The sequence below is a fragment of the Magnolia sinica genome, chromosome 4 (assembly GCF_029962835.1).
Source record: "Magnolia sinica isolate HGM2019 chromosome 4, MsV1, whole genome shotgun sequence".
Lineage (NCBI taxonomy): Eukaryota > Viridiplantae > Streptophyta > Magnoliopsida > Magnoliales > Magnoliaceae > Magnolia > Magnolia sinica.
Genome location: NC_080576.1, coordinates 64,146,487 through 64,163,141, shown reverse-complemented (window position 1 = coordinate 64,163,141; position 16,655 = coordinate 64,146,487). Strand labels below are relative to the sequence as shown.

At 36.7% G+C, this 16,655-nt stretch overlaps 1 protein-coding gene across 3 annotated transcripts in view; it reads left to right on the top strand.

Moving 5' to 3' along the window:
* The first annotated feature begins 905 nt into the window (after positions 1–905).
* Positions 906–16,655, top strand: part of LOC131243172 (uncharacterized) — a 30,677-nt gene continuing 14,927 nt past the window's right edge. Inside the window, exon 1 of one of the 3 annotated variants that reach the window (XM_058242320.1) lies at positions 906–1,205. In XM_058242320.1, the coding sequence (XP_058098303.1) occupies positions 1,098–1,205 (108 nt within the window). In that variant the 5' untranslated portion in view covers positions 906–1,097. Of the gene's footprint in view, positions 1,206–10,478; positions 10,647–16,655 lie in introns of those variants that run through there. The other 2 variants (XM_058242319.1, XM_058242318.1) reach the window with 2 other exon arrangements.

Genomic DNA, 16,655 nt, shown 5'->3' with positions numbered 1-16,655 from the left:
CTTGTAGGATCTTAGGTTCGGAACCTGGCACATGGGAGCTGGGAGTCAAAAATGGGGTACTACGGAGGCTGTCGGCACCGGATTTGGCGGCCAGAAATTTTGTGAGCCCGGTTTTTAAGTTTGGAGCGTGACACACTCCTCTTATGAAGGTTATTAGTTGTAATTTGTGAACAATGTAATTATCGAAGCTTTATAATTGTAATTTATGTATTTTATATATTTTATTGTTTTGTTTAACTTTAAACTCGAATTTGAAATCGAATTCAAATTCCAATCAAACTCAATATAAAACTATAGCTCGAACTCGGCTCAAAAACCCAAACTCAAACTCGGCTTAAACTGGCTCGAGTTGCTGATTGAGTCAAGTTAAGCTGCCGATTTAGGCTCGAGGACCGAGCCGGTGTATCTTGCTGGCCAAGTCGAGCTGAGCTGGGCAAAGCTCGACTCGGATCGACTCGTGTACACCTTTATCTAAGCCTACAATCTATTTACAGGCAAATACACCCATTGATTACTTGTAATTAGATTCCTACTTAATGACTTTACAACATCCAAACGACTCCTATGCTTGTCTCGTAATCACCTGGCTCCGTTTTTGGATGGCCTTTCCAGTGAGTTGTTTCCTGAGAAGCAATTCTACACTTGTCAGAAGCAATGCCAAACACAACCTTAGCAGGAACCAATGGGGAATAAAAATCCAAGGAGATAAAAGTCAATTGACCAATATCGGAGCCTGAGAGAACGTAATACCATTCCTAGCCGGGGCTAAACATGGTATACTATAGCATCCAACCAGACTGGTTGCGAGCCCTTGCCTAAAATTCCACACCTGGTGAAATGAACCCAAATTGGACACCATACGTGGGGACGTTCACGGGGCAAGCCAACCACTTATTCGATATTTACCCGATCTGGTTCGATGCCGCACGTTGGCCCCCGGAGTCACCCTTGACTCGAGCGAGTCACGACTCAACTCAGGCCTACCTCTATGATTTAATGCAGCGGTTTGTGATGTCGCAGCGTGAGGATCACAACGTGCAGAGAGCAGAAGAAAGAGAAGAGGGGCAGCAGCAATTCAGGCACCGGAATCGTCTCTAATGGAGAGTCGTTCGAAGGCTTTTGTATGCGGATTTTCGGAGATCCAGCGAAGGGAGTTGGGATTTTCTCCCCCTCGAAGCTTCACCCGCCGAATCGGTGGTTCTGAGGTTAGTTATGGGTGAAAGTGCTAGTTTCTGAAGATTTTCATCATCTTCGTACAATTCAAACTCATTGTTGAAGAATTATTGTTGGTGGTAATTTTATTTTTCTCTTCTTCTAATTAAAAGTCTCCCTTGGTGTTTCGGACTGCATCAGTGATTCCGCTTCTGTTGATGAATCCTGTGAATATTCATGGTTGGGGTTTTTCCTGCTATTGGTTAATAAACGTTAATTAGCTATCTTTACTTTATGATTGTTGTCTCTTGTTCAAAATCTGAACACCCACATCTAAAGGCAGATCAGGTTCATGTTTCGCCATCTGCTGTTCCTGACATGAAATTTACTCCCGCCTGTATGAGTTCATATTCTTTGGAAATTCGTCAGAAAATGAAGGTTTTGAGTAGTGATGTTTAGCATTCCTATGCTGATTTCAACCAATCGTACCATCATCATCGTCGTCGTCATCGTCATTGCATTATCCCAGCTATTTGGGATCCACTATAGGAATTCTGCTCCCCCAATTGATCCTATCTAAAGTCCCTATCCTTGGTAAGTGAACAAGTCCCTTCCAACCACCTTGATCCACGCCCTTTAAGGTCTTCTATCATCCTCTTTTCAACCCTAAAAAATCCTAGCCATGTTTTCATTCCTACTGAAGATGCATTTGTTGCACATGATTGGACCAGTGTTTTTGCTGATTTTGACAATTCATATTATCCCTAATTTCTAGTTAGAATGGAGCAGGGGTGGACCACCTGCATATGTGAGCAATATTCACATTTTGAACGAGAATTAATGAAGGAAGAAGCTTCCCATCGTGTCACGCCATGTAAAAAAGTTCAAATTGGAATCTCTTCTTGAGTTAAACTAAAATAGCCTACAACCATTACAATCTTGGGTGGAATACTTAATAGAAAATCCCCTAGGAAGGATGGAATGAGAAGTAGCACAAAATGATCACTTCCTTTTATCAGAAAATTTCCTAGAACAGTGAATCTTCCACTATAGAACCTCATTGTGGAACCGTTTCTACTCTCTCAAATTTGCAAAGAGACTTGGAAAATTAAATTCTAATGAAATGGAAAAACAGCATTGTAAGGCTTCATTGGTTAGCTCATTTTGATTTTTGAGCTAATAATATGTTAAAATAATTCATTCTAGGTTAATTGTAGAATAGATTGACTCTGCCAGTGAGAATTTTGTACTCTCATTCCAAAGCCTACATAAGGAGGGTTACATCAAGTTGGAAGCCAATATCAAACGTTGACCATGACTTTCTCATTAATCTTGACAATTTAACATTTTAAGCTCATGTTAGGGCACTCCTTGTATGCAAAATGCTGCATTGACACCTGGGTGTACTGAGAAATGGACAAGGGTTGGCTTGGGCATTCCCTGGAAGTGACACGCTGTAACTGCGCCAATTGCAGTGAGAAGTAAGCTAGTGTCACATGTCATTTTGGACAAGGATTCGTGTAGTTGACCTTAATTAGTTGGGATAATACTTAGGAAATCTTAATATATTTTGTGACCATTAAAAAAAAAAAGATAATACGTTGATGATAATGATGGTGATGATTATTTATTATGCCAAAACAGATGCTTTGTACTTACATTATGATTATAATTAGGAAATGTTTTAATTGGCATAATCCATTCTATTCTTGGGGCCCGTTAATGTGACACCCATTATCGTTCAAAGTAAAATAGGTCACACAACTACAATTGTGTGGAAAACAACTCGTTTTTTTACACTAAAATGGTTTTGGGAGTCATTTGTCTTCTGCTTACTCTCACACATGCCAACAGGTGGCACATGTGCGAGATCTAACCTGTCCATGTGTTGCACTATCACGTGAAAGTATGTACCCCAAATATTAGGTTCATCTTGAGTTTTGGTGCGTGACACTCACATCTTGATTGTTTGACGACCTCGTCAACAAGTGTCAACAAATATAATGCCGGTTGTCAGTTGAAAATGAGTTAGATCAATTTTTTAATATTGCCTATAGGTGTATGTGTGTGTGGGCCTATGACTAGGTCCACAGGTACATACACCTGGGTCTTAGTCTTGGCATTTTTCTTGTTTTATCTTTATTTTATGCTTTCCTTATTTGTCCATTGTCTTTCTTTAGTTTTTTCCTCCTAACAAGGGCATATATGTTAATTGTACCTTTCTATTGTTATAAATAAAGCAGGGTCATCACAAACCTATGAGCTTCTTTTTTGTCTTCTGTGTGTGTGTGTCTCAAGGTGTCCCGTATCGGTATCGGTTGGCGTAACGGTGATCTCCAAAACCGATACGGATACGGGGGCGTAACGGTGATACGGGGGCGTAACGGCCCGTAACGGCACAAAATTTTTTTTTTGCCAAAAAAATATGAAAAAATATGGATTAAATCTGGAATATTCTAAGCATTGCAAATATGCATTCATTTATAAATTGAAACATGTTTATGGTGGTGTAACGGTCCACTCTTTAGTGAGAAGTTGTATCGGACTGTCTGATGAATTTATGAACCAGATAACCTGAATTTGACTACAAAATTCATATATTTAATTTTCTAACTATCTACTATCAATGATAGATATATTAGAATGAATGTAATATGAAAATATCTTACATTTAGGTGTTTGCAATTATTTTTGAGGGCCAAAATTCATGCGTAAATAGAAAAAAATATAAAATGGCACCCCAAATATGTAAAATGCACATTAACATGTTCTACTATGATTAACACATCATATGGCATCATTAAAACAGCAAAAGAATCATTAAAAAATGATTTTTCGAATTTTCAAAAAAAGGGCCGAAAAAAATGCGTAAATAGAAAAAAATAAAAAAAATATATAAAATGGCACCCCAAATATGTAAAATGCACATTAACATGTTCTACTATGATTAACACATCATATGGCATCATTAAAACAGCAAAAGAATCGTTAAAAAATGATTTTTCGAATTTTCAAAAAAAGGGCCGAAATAAATGCGTAAATAGAAAAAAATATAAAAAAAATATAAAATGGCACCCCAAATCTGTAAAATGCATATTAACATGTTCTACTATGATTAACACATCATATGGCATCATTAAAACAGCAAAAGAATCATTAAAAATGATTTTTCGAATTTTCAAAAAAAGGGCCAAAATAAATGCGTAAATAGAAAAAAATATAAAAAATATATAAAATGGAACCCCAAATCTGTAAAATGCACATTAACATGTTCTACTATGATTAACACATCATATGACATCATTAAAACAGCAAAAGAATCATTTAAAAATGGTTTTTCGAATTTTCAAAAAAAGGGCCAAAATAAATGCGTAAATAGAAAAAATATTAAAAAATATAAAATGGCACCCCAAATCTGTAAAATGCACATTAACATGTTCTACTATGATTAATACATCAAATGGCATGATTAAAACAGCAAAACAACCATTAAAAACTGATTTTTCGAATTTTAAAAAAAGGGGCCAAAATTCATGCGTAAATAGAAAAAAATATTAAAAAATTATTAAATGGCACCCCAAATCTGTAAAATGCACATTAACATGTTCTACTATGATTAACACATCATATGACATGATTAAAACAGCAAAATATATTAAAAAAAGTATAAATACCTATTTTTGACGAATTTCTGAAAAATGGCCCACCGAGCTTTGATTCAAAAAAATCTATAATATAATGTGTTTTTCTATCAAATACCTAGCTAAGGTTGGTCGAAATTAGTAGTAGAAGGACTTAGAAACAGTTTGGAAGCAAGAGGTTTCAAAAAAAGGGCAAAAACAGAGCTAAAAAAAAAGTTACCGTTTCGGGCCCGTTACGGGCCCGTAACGGCCCGTTACGCCCGTATCGGTCCCGTATCAGCCGATACGGGTACAAAAAATCGAATCGGCCGTTTCGGCCCCGAAATGGGTAACGGTTCGCACCGTTACCGTTACGTATCGGCCGATACGGCCGATACGTAACCGATTTGGCATTCTATGGTGTGTCTCCTCTAACATGGTTTCGGAGCTTAAGTGCTCCCATGGTTCTTTCTTCTTTCATTCTTCTTCTTTCTTTCCTTCCTTTTCCCTCTTATCTTTATTAGTTTTATTTTTCTAATCTTTCTAAACAAGTGGTGTTTCCCTTCCTTCCCTTCCTTCCCTTAATCTCTTTTCTTTCTTTCTTCATTTCTTCTTCTTCTTCTTCTATTCTTTCTTGACGAGTGGCGTTTCTTTTCCTTCCCTTCCTAATATTCGGTGGTTGCCTTCCTTCCCTACACAACTTCTTATTAACCCTTTTTCTTTCACCATTCTTTCATCTTTTTCTTTTTTTTTTTTCATTATTTTTTCTGTTTTGAGAGTCGTGAGGCCTTTTTCTCACTGACTTGTTGTGATTCGTGAGAAGGGGGTGGCTCGTGGCTAGATGCTGGATTTGAAGCATCTTTCATATCTGGTTGAAGACATTGTTGGAAATTCTTATTCTATTTATTTTTTGAAGAAAATTTCAGAGGGATTTGCTGTTTTTTGTGGAATGGTTGGAGGTATTGCTGTTTAGGTTTGACAGCTTTTTGAAGTTTTCTTCTCCTTTTTTTTTTTTTTTTTTTTTTTTAAAGATTTTCAACATCCGGTTTGCAGCAGTAAGTGTTTGTTGGTTATTATTATTTAGGCTTCTTTTTTGCTTTGTTTGTTCAACTATAAGACCCTTCCTCTCATCGTCGGTTCTTTCACTACTTTTCGAGATGTTATATGGCATCTTTGTTGACTTTTGAGGTAGTTGATCCCGTTAACTCTAAGATGGAATGGTTGATTGTTCATGTTGAAAATCCTGGTTTATAAAATGCCACACATAAATTTTAAGTCCAACAATTACTTTCAATGGTCGAAAGCCATTGAGATTTTTATTGGAGGAAAATAAAAGTTGGGGGTATATAGATGATAGTATCATAGAACCTCAACCGTCTGATCCTTCATTTGGAGACTGGAAATCAAATAACTTGCTTGTTATGTCGAGACTTCTGAATTCGATGGCACTAGAAGTTAAAGGGCTTTTTTTTTTTTTTTTTTTTTTTTGTGTTGTTGTTGTTGTTGTTGTTGTTGTTGTTATCTACTACTTGTGAGATTTGGTAGACATCTCATGAATTGTATGGCGATCAGAATAATGTGGCTTGGGTTTATAATATTTATCAGGAGATTGGAAATCTAAGATGGGGAGCGATCAATGTCTAACTATTATACCAAGATGCATGGTTTGTGGTAGAAATTGTCCTTCCTGAATGATCTTCAGTTCGTGTGTTCCAAAGATGCAAAGGCATATGAAAAGAGCATCGAGAATAAAAGAATTTGAGTTATTGGTAGGCCTTAATACAAAGTTTGAAGCAATTCGCGCTCAGATTCTTTGTTCATCATCTTTACCATCACTTAATAACATCTATGCATTATTGTTGCCTAATGAGAAGCGTTGCACTATTATGGGGTCGACTGTGGTTGAAAAATCTGCTCTAGTGATAGGTTTTCGAAATTTTAACAATACTACTTCTAGTCGTAGTAGAGGGTTAGGACGAGGAGGACGTGATGGCGACCGTGGTCATGGCATAGATCGATTATGTACCCACTGTGGTATACAAGGACATACTGTAGATTATTGTTGGTTCTTCATGGTAGACCTTTGGACCAAGCTACTAACTCTGTAGCTTAAGATGGCAGAGATTCTCCAATGTTGTCAAATCTCATAGAATCGCATAAGTCATTAGCCTAAGCTGATCGCTAATGCAATCGCTCAGGCTACTAGCTTTTTTTTTTTTTGAAAATTTTTAATAGCTATTTCATTGTAGTTTTGCGATTAGACCATCCAAAGTTATTGAAAAAATAAAATAAAAAATTAAAAAATGGGAAAATCCTAAAAAATTAAGAAAAACTATATTTAATTGCTATGGGTGATTGGATTGGATTTTTTTTTTTCCACCTATTTAATTGTAGTTTGACTATCAGACAATTTCAAGTTAAGTTATATTATATATAACAAACAAATATTAGAGAGAGAGAGAGAGAGAGAGAGAGAGAGAGAGAGAGAGAGAGAGAGAGAGAGAGAGTATGCCATGCCATCTCATACTCTGTATGCAATGGCATAATCGCATAAGCCATCACATACTTATGGTATAGAAAAGTATGCCATTGCATACTCCCCAAATCGCAATGCTATCATGGCATATGCGATACACATGGCCTAAACCACATATGTCATCATATAATCGATTATGCAATCGCATATGACAACAATGAGATTCTCAGACTCTCGCTGGGACATGGTTCCTTAGCTTCACTTACGGTTCATCGGCTGATGATGTTGTTCTTCTCCCAAAATTCTGAGTATGATGCTTTGTTAAGAGATTCTACTCAGAATAAGTCTCATCTACTTCATTGGCTTAGATAGGTAATACATTCACTGCTGTACATACTACCTCTATGTCAAGCCCTTGGGTCATTGATGCAGGAGCTATTGATCATATGACAGGTAAATCTGACTCTTTTTCTTCATTTACTCTCGATTCTAGTTTAGGACAAGTGAAACTAGTAGATGGTACTCTTTAACTCCCATTGGAGGTTAGAGTACTATCTCTATTTCTCATCTTTTACCTTATCATCTGTCTTGTTGGTGCCTAACATTACATCTAACTTGTTATCAATTAGTAAGGTAACTAAGGACTTGAATTGTAGTGTGACCTTTTATACTGATCATTGTGTTTTCCAGAATATGGAGGCGAAGAAACTGCTTAGTGGTGGACATGAGAAGGATGGTTTATATTTTTTTTGTTTGAATGATTCAAATTAGTGTCTTGGTGTTCAGAAGGAAGACCTTTATCTCTAGCATTGTAGGTTTCATCATCCTTCGAGTCTAGTATTGCAGTCCTTTTACCAGGGTCAGTCAAGTCTAGGAGTTTAAAAATTTTAAAGTGTGAGGCTTGTGTTTTAGCTAAACACCATAAGTTTGTATTTCCACCTATGGAGAAACGTTACAATAGAATTTTTTTTTCTTTAGTTCATTCGGTATTTGGGGTCCAATTCATATGGTTTCTAATGGATTTAAATCTTTGTTTTATTTATTGATGATGCATATTGTATGACATGGATTTATTTGATGAAATCTAAAGATGATGTTAGATCTATTTTCAAAGTATTTCATATTTGAGTTAAAAATCAACTTAATGTGAGTATTGGTACTTTTTGTATAGATAATACAAAAGAATATCTTTCTCCTACCATGATATCTTATCTTTAAGAGCATGGTATTAACTATCAGACTACATGTGCATATACCCCAAAACAAAATGCCATGGCTGAAAGGAAGAATAGGCATCTTTTAGAAGTCACTTGGGCTCTTCTTGTTGGAATGTCTATGTCTAAATCTTGTTTGTCAGATGCTATGCTCATAGCTTGCTATCTGATCAGTCGTCTTCTCACTAAAGTTCTTACTAGAAAGTCCCCCATTCAGTACTTTTTAAGACTTTTATCTAATCTCTGACATTCCCATGCGTGTCTTTGGTTGTGTATGTCTATAACACTGACCCTCTTCGAAACAAATTGTTAAATAGAGATGTCAAATGCATTTTCTTAGGATATTCGTCTTCACAAAAGGGGTATAAATGTCTTATTCCTCTCACTAAAAAGCGTTATGTCGCTATGAATATTAAATTTGTGGAAGATGCTCCCTACTTTTCTGATAGAAAGGAGGAGACACATTCCATGGTTCTTCCTATTCCTATTCTTGAGTTTTATCAGATAGTGTCTATCTTCTGTACATGGCAATGCTAAAAATAAGGTTGGTACTGATTTTGCTAAGTGAAACTTGAAAGTATATGAACGAAGGAATATATGTAAACACTACTTCTCAAGATACCAAAAAGCATGCTCCTTCGGCTACAGTCTACAGGTAATGATAGTGTTCCTACTCGATTGTCTATTTATCGTGATCCTTATTTAGAACCTTCTTCAGATTTACCTTGTACTGTCAGAAAAGCAAAAAGACGGTGTAACTCTCATCATATTTAGAGGTTTGTTTCCTATCATTCCTTTTCCCCTCAGCATCAGTCCTTTATTTAAGCTCTTGAGTGTTCTTTTTCCATAATTCTTAAAAATCTTAAGGAGGCTCTTATTTCTTCTCTATGGCGCTAAGCTATGGAGGAGGAGATAGTAGTTCTTAAAAGGAATCATGCATAGGAGATAATTGGGTTACCAAATGGGAAAAATTCTATAAGTTGTTGTTGAGTCTATGTTCTCAAGTACATTCTTGATGGAAGTGTAGCTTGCTATAAAACCTGCCTTGTACCAAAGGGTTTTATACAAACCTTTAATGTTGATTATTCTAAGACCTGTGCTCCTACTGCTAAGATGAACTTTGTAAAGGTGATTATTTCTCTTACTACCAATTTGAATTGGCTCTTGCATTAGTTGGATGTTAAGAATACTTTCTTAAATGGCGATTTGACTAAGGAGACATATATGCTTCCTCCTCCTGAATTTGTTTGAAAGGGGGAGGAGAGCAAGGTATGTTGTCTGAAGAAGGTGATATATGGGTTGGAACAGGCTTGTCACGCTTGGTTTGAAAAGTTTATTGGAGCCTTGATTTGTATTGGTTTCACTCGTATCCATTCTAATCATTTTGTGTTTGTCAAACAACATGTAAATGACACTATTATTGTGAGCGTGTATGTGGATGACATTCTTGTTATATGTGATGATGTTTACGGCATATCAAAGTTGAAATTATATCTGAGCAAGGTATTTGATATTTACGATTTGGGACCGTTCTTGGAATTGAAGTCTTTTGGTCCAAAAAGGGCATAGTTATTTCTCAACGAAAATATGCCCTTGATTTGTTGATTCGAATTGGGAATCTTGGTATAAAACCTATTGATCTTCCATTTGAAGTTAATAAGTAGCTCATGGCAGATGACGGGGAACTTCTTGGTGATCGTCATATGTATCGGTGCTTGGTTGGAAGAATGATATATTTGGCGATTAGTCAACCAGATTTGTCTCATGCAGTGAGTTTAGTTACTCAATTTATGCATGCTCCCCATTCCAGTCATCTTGAAGTTGTTCGTCATATTTCTCAACGAAAATATGCTCTTGATTTGTTGATTCGAATTGGGAATCTTGGTATCAAACCTATTGATCTTCCATTTGAAGTTAATAAGTAGCTCATGGCAGATGACAGGGAACTTCCTGGTGATCGTCATATGTATCGGTGCTTGGTTGGAAGATTGATATATTTGGCGATTAGTCGACTAGATTTGTCTCATGCAGTGAGTTTAGTTACTCAATTTATGCATGCTTCCCATTCCAGTCATCTTGAAGTTGTTTGTCATATCTTGTTACATCAAATCATTCCCGGGGAATGGTATCCTCTTCGGTTGTCATCATAATTTTGATATTAAGGGGTATTCTGATGTTGATTGGGTAGGTTCCTCGGATGACTTTCGCTTTACGTCGGGCTGTTGTACTTTTTTTGGTGGCAATTTTGTCACCTGGAAAACTAAGAAGCAGATAGTTGTAGCACGATCCATTGATGAGGCAGAGTATGGTGTTATGGTGAATACAATATGTGAACCTATGGTTGAAAAATGGTTTTTGATTTGAGATTTCTTATGAAGACTCATGTGATGATGTATTGTGACAGTTAAGTTGCTATTTACATTGCTTCTAATCTTGCTTTTCATGAGCGCACAAAACATATTGAAGTTAATTGTCACTTATTCATGAGATGGTTGCTATAGGTGCTGTTTCCACTCCATTTGTTCCGTCTTTCAAGTAGTTGGTGGATATCTTCATAAAGGCTCTTACGGTAGAAGCTGGATAATGTATTCTTGGCAAACTATGCATTATTGATATCTATGTCGTAGCACGAGGGTGGATATAGGTGTATGTTTGTGTGGGCCTATGACTGGGCCCACAGGTACATAAACCTAGGCTTTGTGTGTTATGGGCCTTAGTCTTAGCCCTTTTCCTATTTTATCTTTATTTTTATGCTTTCCTTATTTGTCCCATCTCTCTTTAGCCTTTTCCTCCTAATAAGGACATATATGTAATTATACTTTTCTATGGTTATAAATAAAGTAGGGCTAGACATCCCAACCCTATCAGCTACTTTTCTCTTTCAAATTATCTCTCTCTCTCACTCTCTCTGTCTCTCCCTCTCTTTGAAATTTCTATCCTCTAACATCACCCAAACAATCCTTTAATTTTCTAGAATCTAATTTGGTTAATAATTTAAAGTCATGACTAAAGACGAGACTCTACCCAAGATTCCAGGGGTAATCATACTGATTTTTAAGGGAGGTGGGTAATCAACGGTGAACCCCACATGATATTAGGTCTGCATCAATGACCCTTTCTGGTACATAATTATGGGCATCCATTTTCCAATTCTTTCCTTGGATGTTGCATCTAGTATAATAAACATGGATTGCCAATTTCCTAGCCTTTGTTCGTATGGTTAGGATCATATGATCAAAGTGTTTTTTGAAGGGATTGAAAAGGGTGGGCCTCGCATGATGTACTATCTACATCACTAAGTTGACCTTTTCTAGTATACTAAATATGGACTTCCTATTTCCTATCCATTGATTGAATGGTTAGGGTCATTAGATCAAAGTGATTTCTAGGAAGGATGGGCAACTAAAAGTGGGCTCCACATCATGGATGATCCAAATCAATGACCAGAGCTTTTCTAGTATAATATGGACTGGCCATTTTCATAGCCGTTAAAGTGTTAGTTAGGATCATTTTATTAAAGTGACTTTTAAAAGAGATGGGCAATCAAACGTAGGCCCCACATGATGGATGTGTGCAATTGGATCATTTTCTTGTCGAATCATTCAATCCAACATGATATAACTGTGGGGCCTACCTTTAATTGGCCAGTGAAGCACTAGTTAGGATTATTTTGTTGCTCTTCTAACAGCGTGCATTGTGTATGGGTCCTAAAAGTGGAGTCCATTATGTATTTGGTGTTTCACAGAATTGATTTGACGGGCCCACCATTGATGGACTTTAATCTGAAAAATCTCTCCAATGGTATAATGGGCCACACCACTGAGGAAGATACCAATAAGATCTATTGAGAAGAGTTTTTTGGGGCATTGCCGATCCACCAAAATTTCGTAGATTGGAAGATCCTAGAAATGTATGTGTATGATTTCACTATAATCAATTTTATGAACTGTTAGTAACCAAACAAGTAAAAAACTTTAAATCTTCTTTAAATTCAAATCTTGAGCAGGACAATAAAAGATCCTTTAATCTATTTGGAATTAAATAAATCATGGGTACCTCTTCTGAATGTTATAATAGATTATAGGGTTTGAGACGCTGCTCAGTGGTACATAGGTTGTGTTTCGACATTGGGGTCTCTAGTTTGAGCCCAATTTACTTATTCAAAAGGAAATGTATAATAGATTAAAAATACAATGGCTTCCAAATGGGGCCTAAATTAGTGTCATTTATGTACCTAAGAATTTATATCCCATACTATTTCTCCATTAGCTTGGTTATAGAAATAATTCCCTTAACAGCAATGAATGACTCATGAAAAAACATAGCTTTTTTAGGTGATATCATCTGCCATTATATCAACAATGATATTGGCAACCATTCAAAAAAAATAAAAATAAAATAAAATATTGGCCAATGGTATGCCAAAAGTATGTCATTCTATGCATTGAAAATGGCATCTTGGCGTGAAAGAAAAAATGGCAGCTAGTGTTTCAACTATGAGATCTTGTGTTCGAGCCCAACTTACCTATAAAAAGGGGACCTTGTTTGAGGACCAAAGTTTCATAGGCACAAATGTCGAGGGATGACTTCATGAATCAAATGAAAGTCTGCAACACTTCTTGTGTGATTTTACACACCCTTGAACACACTACTATTGACCCCATCATTGCCAAAAGTGTTTAGAAAGGAATAGAATAGTAATTTCCTTTTACATTATCGACTAATTTTTGTTATGACTATGATGAGTGACTTCTCCTCACACTTTAGCCATTGTCATAGAATTCTAATATTTATGGTTCACGATACTCTAGGATGCTTCATCTCCATTTAGTATATTGATCTAATTTTGTTTGATTGTGGGATGAGAAGCATTAAACCATTGGTTTGTTATGATTGGAAAGTGGGTTATGTTCTATTTTATGAAACCTTATTGCAAACCTCAAAAGGAAACTTTAACAAAGAATGCAAATTTTTTTTGCTAGTTAATAATTATTCATGCTGCTTTCTTTCTTTTTTGTTACCAAATTGAAATTCGTATGTATTTAATTGCATGCTCTGACCAATGTGACAATGATTTCATCTAGTACATAAGACCTATTTTGTTGAATGCCCTGGCCAATGTGACAATGAATTCATTGAGTGCATAAGACCGTTAATGAAAGTTCTCGTCGTAATGTAAAAGAGATGAGCATTTGGTGACATTTTCCTTCTAAGGAAGAAGTGATAAACACGCAAGCAATTTAAAATGGAGGGTTCCTAAGTCGAGTAAAAGCAGAAGGATATGGGGAACTAGATCAAATGGAATCTTCTATATGCAGTCATTATTTATGCTAATGTGACTGATTCCAGATCTGAATCATCCCCTATACCTCAAATTTGGTCTATTTCATCCCCTTCAAATATTAATGCATTTTGCTGGACTATTTGCTCTCAGTAAGATTTTAACGCTTGACTATTTTAAAAGCAGAGGACACTATCTCCAATGGTTGTTCCATGTGTCATCGACAAGAAGGAAATGCTCCCATCTCTGACTTCATGTGAGTTTTTTTGTTGGGTGTGGTTAGTTATGATTGATAAGTTTGGGATGAGTTGGGTGAAGCTAAATTCTACCGTTGAAGTGGTTGCTGGATGGCTAAAGAGGTCTTTAGCATCAGTTTGTGTTTACATATAGAAATTGGTGCCAGTCTGCCAGAGCTTTGGTCCTTGTGGCTGGAAAGAAATCATAGAACTTTCTATGATAAATTGCGCAACTGATAAATTTGGACTGATGTAACGCCAATAGGAAGTTTTGTGGTATTTCCAAGCAGTCGCTTATATCTAATGGTCGGAAGTTTCCAGCTGTGGTCGGGGTGAAATTTAGTCATGACAGATGGTTCGCTCATCCCTTTGGCTGGTTTAAATTGATTTGGATGGCAGTTCTCTCTGTAACCTTAGGCTGGTAGGTTTTGGTGGAAATTTCAAATATCATCCGGGTTCCTGTATACTTGGCTCACTGGCCTTTTGTAATTCCAATATGGCAGAAGGAACGGGAATGCTTTAGCCGTGATATTTTCTTGCTATAAGAGCCTTAACCTTGTTATATTTGAGGTAGATTCAGTTCTGGCCATTTCTTGGGGCAACTCAAGTCTTTGTACATGGGTGGTTATGAATATAATGGTCAAAATTCATGATTTGTCTGCTTCAATTGTTGTCTCCTTTTCCCATAGTCATGAGGCGGCCAACTTGGAAGCAGATCGACTAGCGAAGAAGGGAGTTGATAAAGGGAATATGGTTTTGTATCAGGGGTCATTGGAGAAGGCATTTGGTTGAATCTGCTGCTTGATTGGAAAGGCTAACTCGGAAGTAGAATGACTAGCAAAAGAGGGAGTCGCTTAAGGGATATGGTTTTTGGCACAACCTTATTATTGAGTCAATGAGATCTTGATACCCAAATTGCAAAAAAAAAAAGAAGAAAAGTTCCCCCACTAAAAAAATCAGCACACATTGGGCTCTACGGTTGGCTATGGGCAGGCCATACGGTGGGCCTAGGTGGGCCATGGGCTTGCATCAGTTTTGCATTAGGAATCATTGGGGAGGGTATTTGGTTGTATTTGCTGCTTGAGGTGTTTGTATTGCAGGGGAGTGTTGGCTTATTATGTTTTCATCTGAGCTTGTTCTGTCTTCCCCTTTTAATAAAATTTGATATTAACAATAAAAAAAGCATGCAAGGAGTTTTGAGTTGTACCAGTTGAAATTCTAACCATCCAACACAGGATAATGGGCTTTATTGTGTGCATCGGGAGTGAGAAGAGAGGAGAAGAAGGTAGAAGTTGCTCAAGGATAAGGTGGTGAAACGTAAAAAGGGAATTATTTATGCTTATAGAGAGAATGATAGGAGGTAGGTGAAATTTGGAAGTAGAATTCTGGGAGATTTAGGTGGATATGGTTGAGGGATGAGTTACATATGGCTATTAGCAAAATGGGCCTGCCAGAAGGATTGACAAGATGCAGAAATGAGGAAACCCTTAAGACATACCATGCTAAAAGAGGAAGTGACGAAAACAGTTAGTATGTAAAAATGTGTAGGGTGGATTGTATGATGATTCAAATGCTATTGAGGGAGATAAAAGTAGAGATATGAACAACATTAGATGCATTAAGAGCAAGGAGCAACGTGATTAAGATTTGAGCATGTGGATAAAGGAGGAGCCTTAGACCTTGGAACATTGGGAAGGAATGAGGATAACTTTTAAAGACGTACCATGCTAAAAGACAAGTGGTGAAAAGAACTAGTATGGAGGGATGGAGGGACCTCTAGCAAGGTATTAAAAAACAGCTACGCATTGTGGGGCCATAACAGGCCTACACAGATTATTTTTTATTTTTTTAAAGGCTGTAATGTTACCATTATTGAATACCTTGGGTTGAATGTGTATGGTGTAGGCGTAGAATTTTGGTAATGGAAGGTTGCTCTAGTAAAGGATGAAAAAAGAAGGAAAGGTTATGACCTATGGGAATAGATGATATACTAATAGAGTTGTGGAAGATACCGGGTGAAATCAGACTAGTTTGGTTAACTAATCCTTTACAACAGAATATTGCAAAACAAAGAAAATTCCAGGTGGGTGGAAGAAGCATACTGATACCTATTGCTAGAACAAAGAAGTTGCAGAAATTTCTTTTATTTGTTTTTAGAATTGGAGAAACTAAAGAACAACGCAAAGTTGCACCGACCATCTGGGACCAACTATCAAAACAATGGTGAGATGCACTCCTTTAGAGTACCAAACATCATTCTCCACATACGTTTCTGCTTGTAAGCATGTTGTATGCCAAGGACCAAAATATAGTTTTCACCATCAGATTGGGCATTGATGACTTGTGAGAATATGCTGAAAAACAACTGAATGATGATCTGTTACTATTCATGTGAACTTGGTTCAACTTTGACATGATTAGTTTTTGCAATTGGAAGGGAATATTGCATCTTCAAATCTCCTCTTCATGGTTTCAAAAACCCTATGAAGCTAGAAACTGTAGCTTTGAGACCAAGAAACACAGAAAATGTTTGAGAGACTGGATTTAACTCTCACTGATGTGAACCCAGAGGCCTATATACATTTACTTGCATCAATGACTAAGCTTGCATGACAAAAAACAATATTTACCTGCTAAATTAAGGCATCGCCTGGGATTGAGTCCGAGAGGCAGTGA